The following is a 14,288-nucleotide window of genomic DNA, read 5'->3' as shown; positions in this document are numbered from 1 at the left end:
CAATGAGAAGTACAAGTTGTCATGTCCAAAACGAACTTTACAACGTCGGTGGGGGGGGAGGGGGGAAGGAGAAGGATTGGGATTGGGGGGGGAGGGGGGAGGCTGGGAAGTGATGTGAAGGGTAAACAAAGGAGGAGGCTGCAATGCTTGGTAAGAAATGTACGCATTATCCTGCCCATGCTATTGTAACCCCTCTGTACAGTATTTTCACAAATAAAATTTAAAAAAAAATCCCCAAAGCCAGCCTGGGCAGGAAAGTCCATGAAACTCTTACCTCTAATTAACCACCAGAATACTGAAGTGGAGCTGTGGCTCAAATGATAGAGTGCTTGACTTGAGCTCAGGGACAGCGCCCAGGTCCAGAGTTCAAGCCCCATGACTGACAAAAAAAAAGAGAGAGAGAGAAAAAAAGCACATACATATTTGTATACTACTTCAACTTTAGTAGCAAAAAATACCAGTTGACCTTAAGGAATGTATATTCCAGTTGGCACTGGAAGATGGTTGGCCTTCTTGGCTTTCCATGTTTTATTTGGCTATGGACTCTAGACATGAACTTCAAGTCATCTGCTTGGGCCCACCCTGAAGTCGGCAGTAGGCCTCCCTGGGACTTGACTTTTCTGAACTACATTAGCTTTCTGTACCTCGCCTTTACTTTTGTTTAATTTTTATTCTGATATATTCAGTTTTTAATAAGTACACCTTATAATCAAAATAATTTTGATAATTCATTTGAAAAACAAGGTTTAACATTTTCCCTTTATATCAAAACCTCATTGCTTTCAGAGTGAAATACTCCATAGAAGTATTTGACTAAGATATATCGCGCCTATCGGTGCCTAATGAAGCACTCACCACAGTAAATGATGAGTGACAGTTTAATCAATTCAGTTCCTTCAGTGTCACCAAGGGTATGCTGGAATGTGATTTTTTAGTCTTTCACTTTTCAACCACAGTGAATGCCAAAATGAAAGATTACATTTGTTATATATGGTACATTTTCTTAGAGGTTATAGCAAAAAAAAAAGTTGGTTTTTAATTTTTTTTCCTTTAGAAGCTGATTGCTTTGAGAAAGCTCTTTGGTGTATTTTACAAGCATATACATTACTTCAGAGAAAAAAGAAGCAACATATGCCTGCCTTGGTGGATCAAATAATTCCAGCTTTCATTGCATAATGGTTTATTTCAGTGAACCATGCCTAAATAAAATGACCTGCTAGGTTAATGGATGTGGAGGCTTTCTGAGTTAGTATGGCATCCCTGTGTTACATTCAGATTGTGTTTTGCTCTTGATCTAATTTATTTTACTGTTCTACTCTTTCTTTGTTATTCCTTTGGTGAAGACCTGATTATGTGTTCAGAGACTCAGAGTCTCAGTTAACAAAACAGAATAACCTACATTTTTTTAGATTCTTGTTCTTCAGTATCAGATTTTGGGAGCAGCCACTTTAGTATTACCTGGAAGCTTGCTAGAAACACAGAATCTAAGGCTGGCTTCAAAGTACACTTAATAAATCAGAATACCGATTTTAACCAGATTTCATGTGACTAGCTTACACATTAACCAGGGAGATGTGCTGCTTCCAGTGCTTTTCTGGATGGACACATGAGCCTTGAGGAAATTTCTGGTGCTAGCATAATGTTGAAAGGGAGAAGGCAAGAGAATTAGCTTGCACTGAGTTATGGTTTGGCTCATCTGCTTACCTCCTGTCAGAAGCAGCTTGACAGCATCTTGATCTACAAGCCTCTTTCCAAATGTTTTGACAATGCAGATGGTTCTCCATGGCTCTAAATAATTCTCTGAACTTGCATAGAAGCCTCCTGTGACTTTCAGTGGGGAAGGCCTGTATGGGAAGAGACAGACTTCCTTCTGTGGTGACAGTACCATCCACTGCCCCCTCTACATGCAGAGAAAAGCACGGTGGGCTGTGTTGTGATTTCTCCTGGGCTTTGTGGGTAAATTCTGCCACTTGAGTATGAAACTCTCACTCTGAAAGCACCTCAGAATATTAAACCTTGCTAATAAATGGATAAAATTAGAAATTTCAGAACTAATGCAACTTTTTTGTAGAGTTCAACTGTACCATATTTTAAAATGAAACTCTTTCTGAACTGTTTACTGATCTTAAACCAAACATCTGTTTTGAGAATTATGGAAGGAATGTAGGATTTTGATTTTTTTTAATGTTTTGGCTAAGACCAAAATTAGATTAATGTCTACTAGAGAAATAATACCATCTAGGTATTATTTTACTTTTCTTTACATCGGTAAATGGTTTACTGGGTTCATTACCATCATGTAATATAACAATAATATCTTACTGAGAAAATTGACTTGAGTGAAGGGTAAACAAAGGAGGAGGCTGCAATGCTTGGTAAGAAATGTACGCATTATCCTGCCCATGTAATTGTAACCCCTCTGTACAGTATGTTCACAAATAAAATAACATAAAATTTAAAAAAAGAAAATTGACTTGTTATGTAATGCTTGAAATACAAGATGTCAGAGGCAGAGATTCTTGAATATAGATGATGATGGAGTCAATTAACCCCTATATTTTTGTTTCTTGGTGAATGTGAAGGATCTTTTCATTTAGAACTTTTCCTATCATAGCTTCCTGCATGGTTAGATGACAGACACATACCCCCAGATTCAAGAATCCCTATTGAAGCTGAAAAATATAAAGTTATCTTGAATCACAAAATCTCAACAGGACTTTAGTACAAAGATCTTTCAGAATGTATCTTACCTGGTAACTTTAGTGACCTAGCCCTATGTTACCCAGGTCTTCCAGTGTTATCATACTGCCTTCACCCTTTTTACTCATCTAGAAGATATCTTTTTTTATTTATTTTATTTTTTTATCCAGAATTGTTTCTTTTTTATTATTGTGAAAATACCGTACAGAGGGGTTACAATTACATGGGCATGATAATGAGTACATTTCTTATCAAGCATTGTTGCCTCCTCCTTTGTTTCCCCTTTCCATCTCTTCCCATCTCCTCCCTCCCTCCCCTCCTCCCCTCCCCCCCACCAAAATTGTAAAGTTCGTTTTTCGACATAACATCTTGTACATCTCATTGTTGCAATGGGTCCACCTGTATCCCTATTTAAACAATTTGTTTTTTCCCTTCCCCTCCACAAATTATACCAACATCAAATACAGAGAAACATAGGTCCAATGGTTTCCTATATTTGCAATATCTAGTATATGTCTGAGACAAGCAGAAAAGGTCAGATAATTGATGTTAGGTGAAATGAACCCCAAGATATGTATTCAAATGTTTTTGCTTTCATGTAATTGTTTCTAACGTATTTATAAGATGATTTCTTTGTTGCTTTGTATGTCCCTTCCCAATGGTATAAGATATATTTAAAAGCCAAATGACAAAATCATCTTTCAGAGGAAGATGCTAGCTAATATGTATGGAAGTATTCAATTACAGGTTATAGTTGTAGTATTTATTTCATTGCAGTAAATTATAGTTGTAGAACGAATACAGGGTAGCATGGAATTAGGATCCTAGAATAGTCCGAGATCAGTAAGACTTCTCAAAGGAGTAACATTGAACTTTTCATTCCCCCTCTGATGGAGAGCTGTCCTCATCCTTCACTGTCCTCATCTCTTCTCCACACAGTTAATCTCTTCATTGCCCAAGTCGAATAATTCAGGTCAAGCTTTCTTCTGAAATGTCTTTATCCCAGAATGTGTCAGTTTTCAAATACCTTTGTATCAGGGTTATTAATCATTTTATTTGCTGCTCAATTGCTTCAATATTTGACTGAACAGAGATTTTGTTGTTGTTGTTATGGTTTGTTGATTCCACTTAAATACAAAAAACTAGAAATGATATGGCTTTTCTACTTCTGTGATTAATTCTATAGTCAGTCGCCACTTAACTTTGAACCCAGGTACTGGTGGCTCACACCTGTAATCGTAACTACTCAGGAGGCTGAGATCTGAGGATCACGGTTCAAAAGCCAGCCCATGTAGGAAAGCCTGTGAGACTCTTATCTCCAATAAACCACCAGAAAACTGGAAGTGGCACTGTGGCTCAAGTGGTAGAGCGTTTGCCTTGAGCTGAGGAGCACAGGGACAGTGCCCAAGCCCAAGGTTCAATCCCCACTACTGACCAAAAAAAATTAACTTTGAATTTTAGAATCATTTCATGAATATAGAGACTTGGGAAATAGATCAGAAATACTTCTCACCTAGGTCTCCCTTTGATCAGCATCTTTTATCACTAGAGCACATTTGTCATAGTGTAAGGAACTTACATTGGTACATTATTGTGAGAGAGAGAGAGAGAGAAGGAGAGAGAGAGAGAGAGAGATTGGGTACTGAATCCAGGGCCTTGTGCATACTATCTTACCATTTACTGATTAAGCTATACATCTAGCTATTTTATTTTTCTTGTTAAGAAATGGATCTCACTATATTGTCCACACTGACCCTAAGTACATGGACTAATTCTCTTTCCTTAGCCTTCTAAGAAGCTAGGACTATGGGCATCACTATCAACCCTGGCTTCTAAAAAACTCATTTCCATTTTGGTAGTTTTCCCTTAACTTCCTGTTTCTCTTTTAGATATCATGTAAGATACCATGTTCTATTTATTTATCAGATGTTCGTAGCCTCCTCTGAGTTAGGACAGTTTCTTCTTTTTCTTGTTTTTTATGATGTCGACAGTTTTGGCCAGTACTTGCAGGTATTTTGTAATTTGTCTAGCACACATTCTTATAGCATATCAGGGTATATGATATCAACATGACATCACTCATGATCTTAACCTTGACCATATGACTCAGGTACTGTTTGCCAGTTTTCTCCATTGTAAAGCTGCTCTCTATCCTGGCCTCTACCTCATACTGTAGTACTCTTTGCATGTAGTCACTAAGCTCTGCTCACACTGCATAGCCAGGGAGAAGGATTGTGCCGATTTTGATTCATTCATTGCAGATACTTCTGAGCCCTTTCTATGCACCTGCCACTCTGCTGTTTCCTGGGGATAATGTAATAACTATGACCTTGTGTCTGGCCTTATAGATCTTCTAAATGGAGGAGAAGCAGCCCCAAAACACAGACAATTCAAGTTTTTTTTTTAATTGTGGAAATACTGTACAGAGGGGTTACAATTACATGGGCAAGATAATGAGTACATTTCTTATCAAGCATTGTAGCCTCCTCCTTTGTTTCCCCTTCCCATCCCTTCCCATCCTCCCCCAACCCTCCCATCCAGACCTCCCCCCCCCACCAAAGTTGTAAAGTTCATTTTCGACATAACGACTTGTACATCTCATTATTGCAATGGGTCCACCTGTATCCCTGTAAAACAATTCAAGTTTTTGAATGCTATAAAGAGAACTAATTAAGGCGAGGAAGGTGAGACATGAGGGCTGGGTAGCAGGAAGCTGTGTACCTTACATATGATAACTGGGAAAGATGTTTGAGCTGCCCCTGAAAAACAAGAAACATTTATTCAGTCACAGATTAGGTATAGAGAACACACTTGTGCAGAGATCCTGAGTTGAGAAAGCTTGTACATGTTTTAGAAGTGGAAGATGGAGCTGTGTAACCAGAACAAAGTCAGTCTCTTGAAAATAAAGGTCCAAAGTCTTGTAACCTCTGTGGATTAAATAGGGTTTAAATGTGTTCCCTATTAAAGATTCTTCTTTGCAAGTCTGAATATAATACCCAATTGGGAGGCAGGTTCAATGGTTCACACCTATAATCCTAGCTACAAAGAGGTAGATTTAGGAAGATTGTTATCAGAGGAAACTGGACTGGGAAGGAAAAAAAAACCCTATTGGAAAAACAAATTAAAGGCAAAAGAACTGGGAGTGTGGCTCAAATAGTAGAGTAGAACACCTTGAGAGCAATTCCTAGTACCACCAAAAAGGGGAAAAATTCCTCAGTTGAGTAATATTTCAAGGTGGGAGCTCTCTGGATCAGTGGTGTTTTACACCTTGGAGGTTATTGGTTTATTTCTTGTTGGTGCTTTCAAAATGGTTATTATAAAAGCTGGGTCCCACTTAGTCTCTCTGACCCACCACATCCAGATATATTTTTTCCCACACACTCCCAGAATAACCACTCACTATGAGATGATGCAGCCATGATACCAACCTCTCAGTAGACCTTGCACCCTGCCATTTCGTTCTTCAGCCTCCAAAATTGGAGATTCTTTTCCTTAGGAAGATAACCTACCTCAAGAATTTCATATATTAATGAAAATGCAAATGAATATAACCTCCATCCCCATTGTTGGCAGTGATATAACATGTGGGTAGAGTGCAGGAGGATAGAAAAAATATCCCCTGGAATGAAGATAGAGCCTGATACCTGTATATCTATAAAATTCAATTTAACAGACAAAATTTCCTAGTGTACATAAAAGGCAAGGCTTTCAAGAAATGAGACATTGCTAATGTATCTTCTAAACATAAAACTAAAAGTTTATAAAAGTAAACTCTCTTCTACCTCTATTGTGCAAATCATTTCATTAAATCTATTTTGAGAGGATATCATTACAGAAAACATTGTGTATAGACTCTATTTCTCAAAAATACTTTAAAATATCTAATTGACATCAAGAGCTGTGGATGAAGGGGTGCAAAATGTAAGAAAGAAAGTAAACTTAAGGCCTCATACTGTATAGCATGTTGACTGCCGTGAATGACAATATATTGTATTCTGGAAAAGCACCATGAGAGTGATATCAAATGTTCTCACAATGAAAATGATAGCTCTCTGAAGTAATGCTGATGTCAGTTAACCATATATATATATATATATATATATATATATATCCATATATGTATGTATATAATATACATATATCATGTATATATACTTCAAAACATGTTGTTCAGAATAAATACATATAATTTTGTCTGTCAATTATAAATAAACAAACTTGGGGAGAAATGTAAAGGTGATTCTTAAGTCACAGGCCCCATAAAAACAAGCAGTGAGCAAAAGGGATTTGTCCTGCCTGCCATAGTTCGTGGAGCCCTTGACAGTATTATGTGTTGCCCTCCTGCCAGCAGGGAAATAATTTGTGATCCTTAGTCTTTTGTATGTACTTCCCTGAATAAGAAAGAAAGTGGTAACCTTACAACTAGTAGCTATCTATATTTTGTTCTCTGTTGAAAGCATCTTTCTTTCTTTCTTTCTTTCATTTATTTATGGTTGTAGGGCTTGAACTCAGGTTCTGGGAGCTGTCCATGAGCTTTTTTGCTCAAGGCTAGCACTCAACCATTTGAGGCATAACATCACTTCCTAGCTTCTGCTTGGAGATAAGAGTTTCAAGGACTTAATTGCCCAAGCTGGCTTTGAGCCATGATCCTCAGATCTTAGCCTCCTGAGTAGCTAGGATTACGGGCACCCGGCTAAGCTACCATATTTCTTAATCAGCATAAGTGGTTTTTCCATAGGTCACATCCTGCTAATTAGGTTCAGCTTATAAGTACTGAAATGCAAAAAAAAAAAAAAAGATCAAAACATTCTAGTGGACAAGTAAAATACAAATAGCAAAGACTATAGTTCTCTGCTCATTTATACCTTTTCTTCCATCTTAACACTAGCACTCATTACATTTAAGACTCCTCAGTGAATTCTATTTTCTCTGCCTGGAATGTCCATGCTCACCCTCGGTTCCATTTCCCCATACTATGCCAAATAAACTTTTCTAGTCCTTTTTGCTTGAGATGTATGAATTCTTCTGAGCCTTCCAGACTGAGCAAAGAGTGTTATTCTCTTCTTGCTTCTTAGTCCTAAATTGTATAAATCAGAATCCACTAAATTGCTATATGCTATCTAAAGTGTATAGAAATGTAATATTTCCCTAAAATGAACAACACCCCAAAAAGTTTATATATGATTGTACATAATATGAGACGTGAAACTAAGAACAGTCTTTTCTCAACTATTTAGAAAAAAGCCATTGCCATTCTAGAGGAAAATGTATCTGAATATTCTCTTCATAGGAAAAGATAAGGCTGGGAGTAGACAGACTTCAGTGGTTATGAGCAGTGTCCTAAATTTAATCCTCAGTGTCAAAGAAAAAGAAAATAAGCCAGGTGTTGGTGGCTCACGCCTGTAATCCTAGTTACTCAGGAGGCTGAGATCTTAGGATTGTGGTTCAAAGCCAGCCCAGGCAGGAAATTCCTTGAGACTATCTCCAGTAAACCACTCAGAAAACCAGAAGCAATGCTGTGGCTCAAGTGGTAGAGTGCTCGCCTTGAGCTGAGGGGGTGAGAAATAGTGCCCAGGCCCAGAGTTCAAGCCCCATGATTGGAAAAAAAAAGTATATTGGGTTGAGGAATTAGATCAAAAGTTCAGAACTTGATAAATGTGCAAGATCCTAAGTTTGATTCTAAGATTGTTATGAATTCACTGAAGATTATGCAACCAAAAGAAAAGATTAAGAAAGTTTTCTTAGGTAATAATAAATGCTCCTTTTTTAAAAAATTTTAAGTTCTTCTACTTGCTTGTATTTAAAAGGTGGTATCTCTTCATTTTTTATCCTATATCCACTTTTTCTACTTAAGTTTGAAAAATGCCCAAATTCTGTGACTTTCAGTCCTAATCTATCTTTGGTTGTACCAACAAAAATAACTATCAATTTTGTTTAAAGTCTCATTTTGAACTACAATAAAGATCATTCCTATACCTGTGATGTGAGTCAAATCTGGAAATCTATCATTCATAATAACTAACTGATGTGTGAGCATGGGTGGGTGTTTTACATGTTACCTTACCAGTTGACTAACCCTGAAATAAGAGTTTGAACATATTGCATTTTATGATATCTTTAATTGTAAGCTTATATGAGTGCTTCTTCTTGAAAAATTTAGAGTAAGTGGGCAATAATTACACAATCATTCAGATTCTGAAAAGAAGCAATAAATTAGACATTTCCTCATACCACGTTATATATCTTAAGTATAGTGCTTAAGTGGATGAATTCATTTTAGAGAACCACTCAGTGTAGTCAGCTTAATCTATTGAGAGGGAGAGAGAAAATGCAGGACTAATGGAGGGTAGAAAGGGGAAAAAATTGAAAGCAGGCAGGTCCATTCGTATTAAATTGAAGAGCTTTTATTGCTGTTGGGTGATAAGGAAGCTCCAGTAAAAAAGCAATCTCCTATATTAATATGCTGATGTGTTCCGTAATTCTACTTTTTATTTTCCTGTGCATTATAATTTTGCTTATGTCCTTTATGTATAATTCTCTCAGCTTCATTACTACACCCTCAAGCACCCTTGAAAAATAAATGACATCATAGGAAACATCTTGTAGTTTGCCAAGCAGATAACAACCAATAGAAAATCTGTACCATTTCTTTCAAGTGGAATAACATTGCAGCAAAGATTTATTTTTTAATTGTTCCAAGAGTCATATTTGGGAGATGATATCAACTAAGAACAAGTAGTAGTAAAAAAAAATGAATAGGCAGGTGTAACCGTGTGAAAGTTATCTTCCCAGCTAGCCTGCTTAGCTGTGAATTAATGGCACTTTGTCTTCTGCTGTGGGTTTTCCCACTCAGAGTTGCAGCCTGTGGTGGGAAAAATGAAAGCTATAAGGTAATTATAGAGCTCATTCTCAGATAGATATAAGAAAGGAACAGGTTTTGAATATGCAAGGTGCTAAATATAAACTTATGAATACAATGGAAATGTTGGTCAGGAGCCTTAAAAGAGTTCTTGGCAGAAAAATTTGGAAAACTACCATGCTGGAATTTTAACTACACTTAATCAGACATCTGAAACCCCAATATTTACAAACATGTCATTGCATTTTATTGTGCCAATAAAATAATTCTCTCTATACCTTTGCCATTGCTCAAATCTAACATATAAACAATGTGCTTTAAAAATCCATCTAGCTAGAACATTTGACTTAAAACTAATTCTTTATTGCTTAAATTAAATTATTTTATTATATAAAGTAAAATGTGCTTGATTTTAGTAATTTTGGCACTCTTACATGTTTGTTGAATGTCTGTGTTTAGACAGAAACTATATGGAGTAATAGGAAAGGCATTTTTGAAAATGTATTACTTATACACAACTATGAAAAACACGGTGCAGCTATAGAGAAGTAGGTCACTTGTGTTTTACCCCATGTGGTTCTGAAATAAGTTAAAGATGCATGGGCTTGCTTGCCCTAGATTTAAGATAAATGTAGCAATTGAACAAATGTCCCATTATGTTTATGCTCTTATTTGTATAGTTCCAGGAAACATAAACCCATTCAAAGCAGAGCCATTAAGAAATTATCGAGGGTTGCTAGAAGGTAGAGAGATCTAGAAAAATTGGGTTGACTGCAGACTCTGTAAGAGTATCAGTTTAGGAAACTTAATGTGTAGAAATGCTGCCTATTCCCATCGTTCCCTGCCATTTATATGACTTACTCATCTACATATTCCAGCTTCTTATCAAGATCCCAGCAGAACTAATCTGACCGACTCTGCCCATGACTATGGACTGCCCATTTTGGTGAGGGGTGGGGTGGGGAGGTAAATGCAGGCTGCTATGTCTGGGAAGCAGTGCCCTTTGTTACTCTTGACTGCCTTGCTAGATAGGAATTCTGTGCCCAGCAGTTAAGGCAGGAGAGGAAGTTGAACATAGTAGATGACTGATGTATTGAGTAAGGGCATAACCAGAGTTCATAAGAGGAGCTACTTGCCTTCTGGAAGGCTTCCTGGAGGAGGTGACATTGAAACAATATCATAAAGACTTAATTTTATTTATTTTCAAGAGCAAATATGTAAAAAGGATTATATTCTAGGTAATGTGAGCCAAATCCAAAGATTTATACTTAGCAATCGATCTTTCTCATTTGACAGTCCTCACTCTAGCCATTCTATACCATCCCAGAAGTTCGTGTTCATCCCTGAGCAGATTCTCTGGAATTTGTGGTGAGAGAATTTGTGGCTTTTAAAAGTTCTCCAGACAATGCTGATGCAGAGGATTGAGAAATGCCAACAGCTATAGAGTACAGTACATTGTGAACATAGTTAGAAAGAATGTTAGAACAGGGTTATAAAGTGACTTTTATATGTCAAGCCAAAGACTTAATCAGCTGTATCCTCAAGTAAGAAGACACGGAGGCTTCCTATGTTAGGTGTTCACCATTTTCTGAAGCCAGTGTCACTGCACTGATTTAGAATACTTTTGAGGAAGTCTTTGAAGGTAGTAAACACACCATGGGAGGAGAGCCAGGCTCTCCATGTATCCCACTGCTCTTACTGGTATGTATTGCTGCCTCTTTCCTGTGGAATGGATGTTAAAATCTCAGATTTTATCTTCTAAATAGTATGTGTTGAAGCTTCCCTAATAATTCCTTCTTTTCTTCAGGGGAGTTGGTTGCATCTTTGTTGAGATGATTCAAGGAGTTGCTGCTTTTCCAGGAATGAAAGACATTCAGGATCAACTTGAACGAATATTTCTGGTAAGTTCTTTGCAAAGTACTTCCAAGACAAAAAACAGACTTCAGTATATACTTTGTAAAACAAATTCATATAGTGTCACATTTAGTTCTAACATTTTTGAGGCATTTGAAAAAAATTGACAAGAATTTTGTTTTTAAACTATTATACATGAATAATGTGCCAGATGAATAAGAAAGAGTGAGATAGTAGAGGCAATATAGAGTAAGGAGTTATAATTCCAAATGGGCTACAATGTAAATAATTTTTATAGACACCCCAATTCACATAAGTGAAACTTCTCTGTGGCCCATAGACTTTGACTGGTACTGGTTTGTATTATAATGTGGGGAGGAACTTGTATACACTGGAACATAGGAACCTTACATTGGAGACAAAAGGCATATAATACCTTGGGCACATTTTGAAGACTCATATTATTAGTGATAAGTCATGGTAGTACCATGTACCCTTGAAATGACATGTTGAGAATGGAATTTCGCCAGTGTGCCACAGCTTCAGTTTAGTTATGAAAAGCATACCACATAAAACTGAATTTCAGAACATTCCACAAGATGTATCACCAGTATTCATCAAAACATTATCCAAAGCAAGGAAAATCTGAGAGACTGCCACTATTCAACGCTGTCTGGAGAAACATGACAACTCAGTATAATGTGGTCGTATGCATGGTATTCTTGACCAGAAAAAAAAACATTAGAGAAAAACTGTAGAGTCTGAATAAAGCATGGTATTAATTATTACTAGCATACTAATATGGGTTACATAATTGCCAAAAATGTGCCATATGTGCCATACGACTTTAGCAAGGGGAAGCTGAAGGCAGGGTGTGCATGACTTCTCTGTAAACTTCTTTGCAGCTTTCTATAAATCTAAACCTGATCGAAGTAAAAGCTACCTTTTTTGTTTAAAATACTTTAAAAAATAAAGTGTTATGGAGCCAGCTTATCTAGATTTAGCACCCTGCTCACTTTTTGGCTAAAGTGTGGCCTTAGGCAAGGCATTTTCTAGGTCCCTGAGCTTTGATGTCTCCATGGGTGAAGTGAAGTGTAAGAATAGCACGCACCTCACAGGTTACATTGAAGAATCATTGACTCACTATAAAGAGTGCTTTAGAATGTTTAACACACAGTAAATATTTCATAAATACAAGTTGTTTGCTTCACATCAGTCTTATGCTGAATATCTTTTTATTTAATAGGCATTTCATATTAGGTTTATTATTTTAATAAGCTTGTGATTATATAAACCGATTATTTGAACATGGAATCAAAACTAGACAACTGTAAAGTTGTTAATCCTTTTCATTAAAAGTATTCAAACTAGCAGAGTACATATGGCTCATGGCTGTGAACCTGCTTCTCAGGAGGCTGAGATATGAGAACTGAGGTTCAAAGCCCACCTGGGCAAACAAATCTGTGAGTCTTTTCTTCCCATCCATTAATCATCAAAAGCTGCAACTGCAGGTGTGGCTCAAGTGATAGAGCATCAGTCCTGAGTGGCCATGATTTCAAGCCCTAGCACTGAAAATAAATTACAATTAAATGGATTCAAACTATGTTGTACTTGCTAGCATCGCCACACCTCTCCCTTCTTTGATAAACTCTCACATAAATCACTGACATAGATTTTAGTATTGTCCAGGTCAAGTGACTAGATGACTGTTGGTTTTATTTTTATAAGTGCCACATTAAAATATGACTTCCATCTTAAGTAGAAGAACCAAGGGAGGATGTAGTGACATGAACTAGGACTCCATTAGTATTGGGTTCCGGCGTGCAATATCTTGTGTTGGGGAGAGGGCCTGTGCCCTAATAGCATATGGACAACTAAAAGCATCCCTAACAAAAACTCAAGGAATTCTACTATTGATTTTTTTTCTCCCAGAAGCTGTCTATATCCATTGTTTTTCACTTATGTCTATAAATTCCCACACATAAACATTAAGTTCTCCAAACTATATTTTTATAATGAAAAATTGCCACATGTCAAAAGGTACAAAAACTGAAAAAAAAAACATTCTTTCTAACCAGAAACAAATGCATTTAGTATTTTAAATCAAGTGCAAACTCTTGAATAAATGAGAGGATTTAATTGCTAAGTTTTATGGTCTGTCATAGAGAAACAATCAAGTTAGTAGAAATTATCAAATAATAGAAAATCAGAATAAAAATTATTTACATAGCTTAAGTAGATATCAAGGATTGCAGAAATGCTCTGACAAACAAAACTAATCACCAACCTATGATCCATGCATAACTAATTACCAACCCAATATGGAGAAAGCCTTCATCCCTTCTTAGGTTGTCTCCAGCTTGCCAATTGATGTTTCTTCATTTCTGCTGGTAAACAAGGATTGCCATGTAGGGACTTTAACTTCAAAGGCAAGCACAATTTCCATACATGTTTTAGTATTTGGGTTTAGAGTTTCCATACACTTTTTTCCTATACATGTTAAAAAAATCATATCATTCCATATACACAATTTTGTAACTTACTGTTTTCACATAACAGTATTCAATGAGCACTCATCATTGAAAAGTAAATTTAGCATCTAATCATCATTCTTAATGACAGAGAAATGTCTCATTGTGTGAATCAGACTTTCTCAGTAACTAACCCAATGCTGGTAGTTTTTACAGATTTTCAGAATGATAAAGTCCTACTAGAAGCATATATTGTACACTTGTCCTATTAATAATAATTTTTTTGGGGGTCCGGTCGAGGGCCTTAATTCTGGGCCTGGGTGCTGTCCCTCAGCTCTTCAGCTCAAGGCTAGCGCTCTACCACTTGAGCCACAGCACCACTTCCGGCTTTTTTCTTTTTGCTT

At 36.8% G+C, this 14,288-nt stretch overlaps 1 protein-coding gene across 2 annotated transcripts in view; it reads left to right on the top strand.

Moving 5' to 3' along the window:
- Positions 1–14,288, top strand: part of Cdk14 (cyclin-dependent kinase 14) — a 413,243-nt gene that overhangs the window by 200,153 nt on the left and 198,802 nt on the right. For both annotated transcript variants that reach the window (XM_013026092.1, XM_013026093.1), the window contains one exon: positions 11,367–11,460. In XM_013026092.1, coding sequence (XP_012881546.1) covers positions 11,367–11,460 — 94 coding nt within the window. The remainder of the gene's footprint in view (positions 1–11,366; positions 11,461–14,288) is intronic.

This window comes from Dipodomys ordii, unplaced genomic scaffold, assembly GCF_000151885.1.
Source record: "Dipodomys ordii isolate 6190 unplaced genomic scaffold, Dord_2.0 Scaffold90, whole genome shotgun sequence".
NCBI lineage: Eukaryota > Metazoa > Chordata > Mammalia > Rodentia > Heteromyidae > Dipodomys > Dipodomys ordii.
Note: the sequence above shows the minus strand (reverse complement) of the source record. Positions and strands in the feature narration are given on the sequence as shown.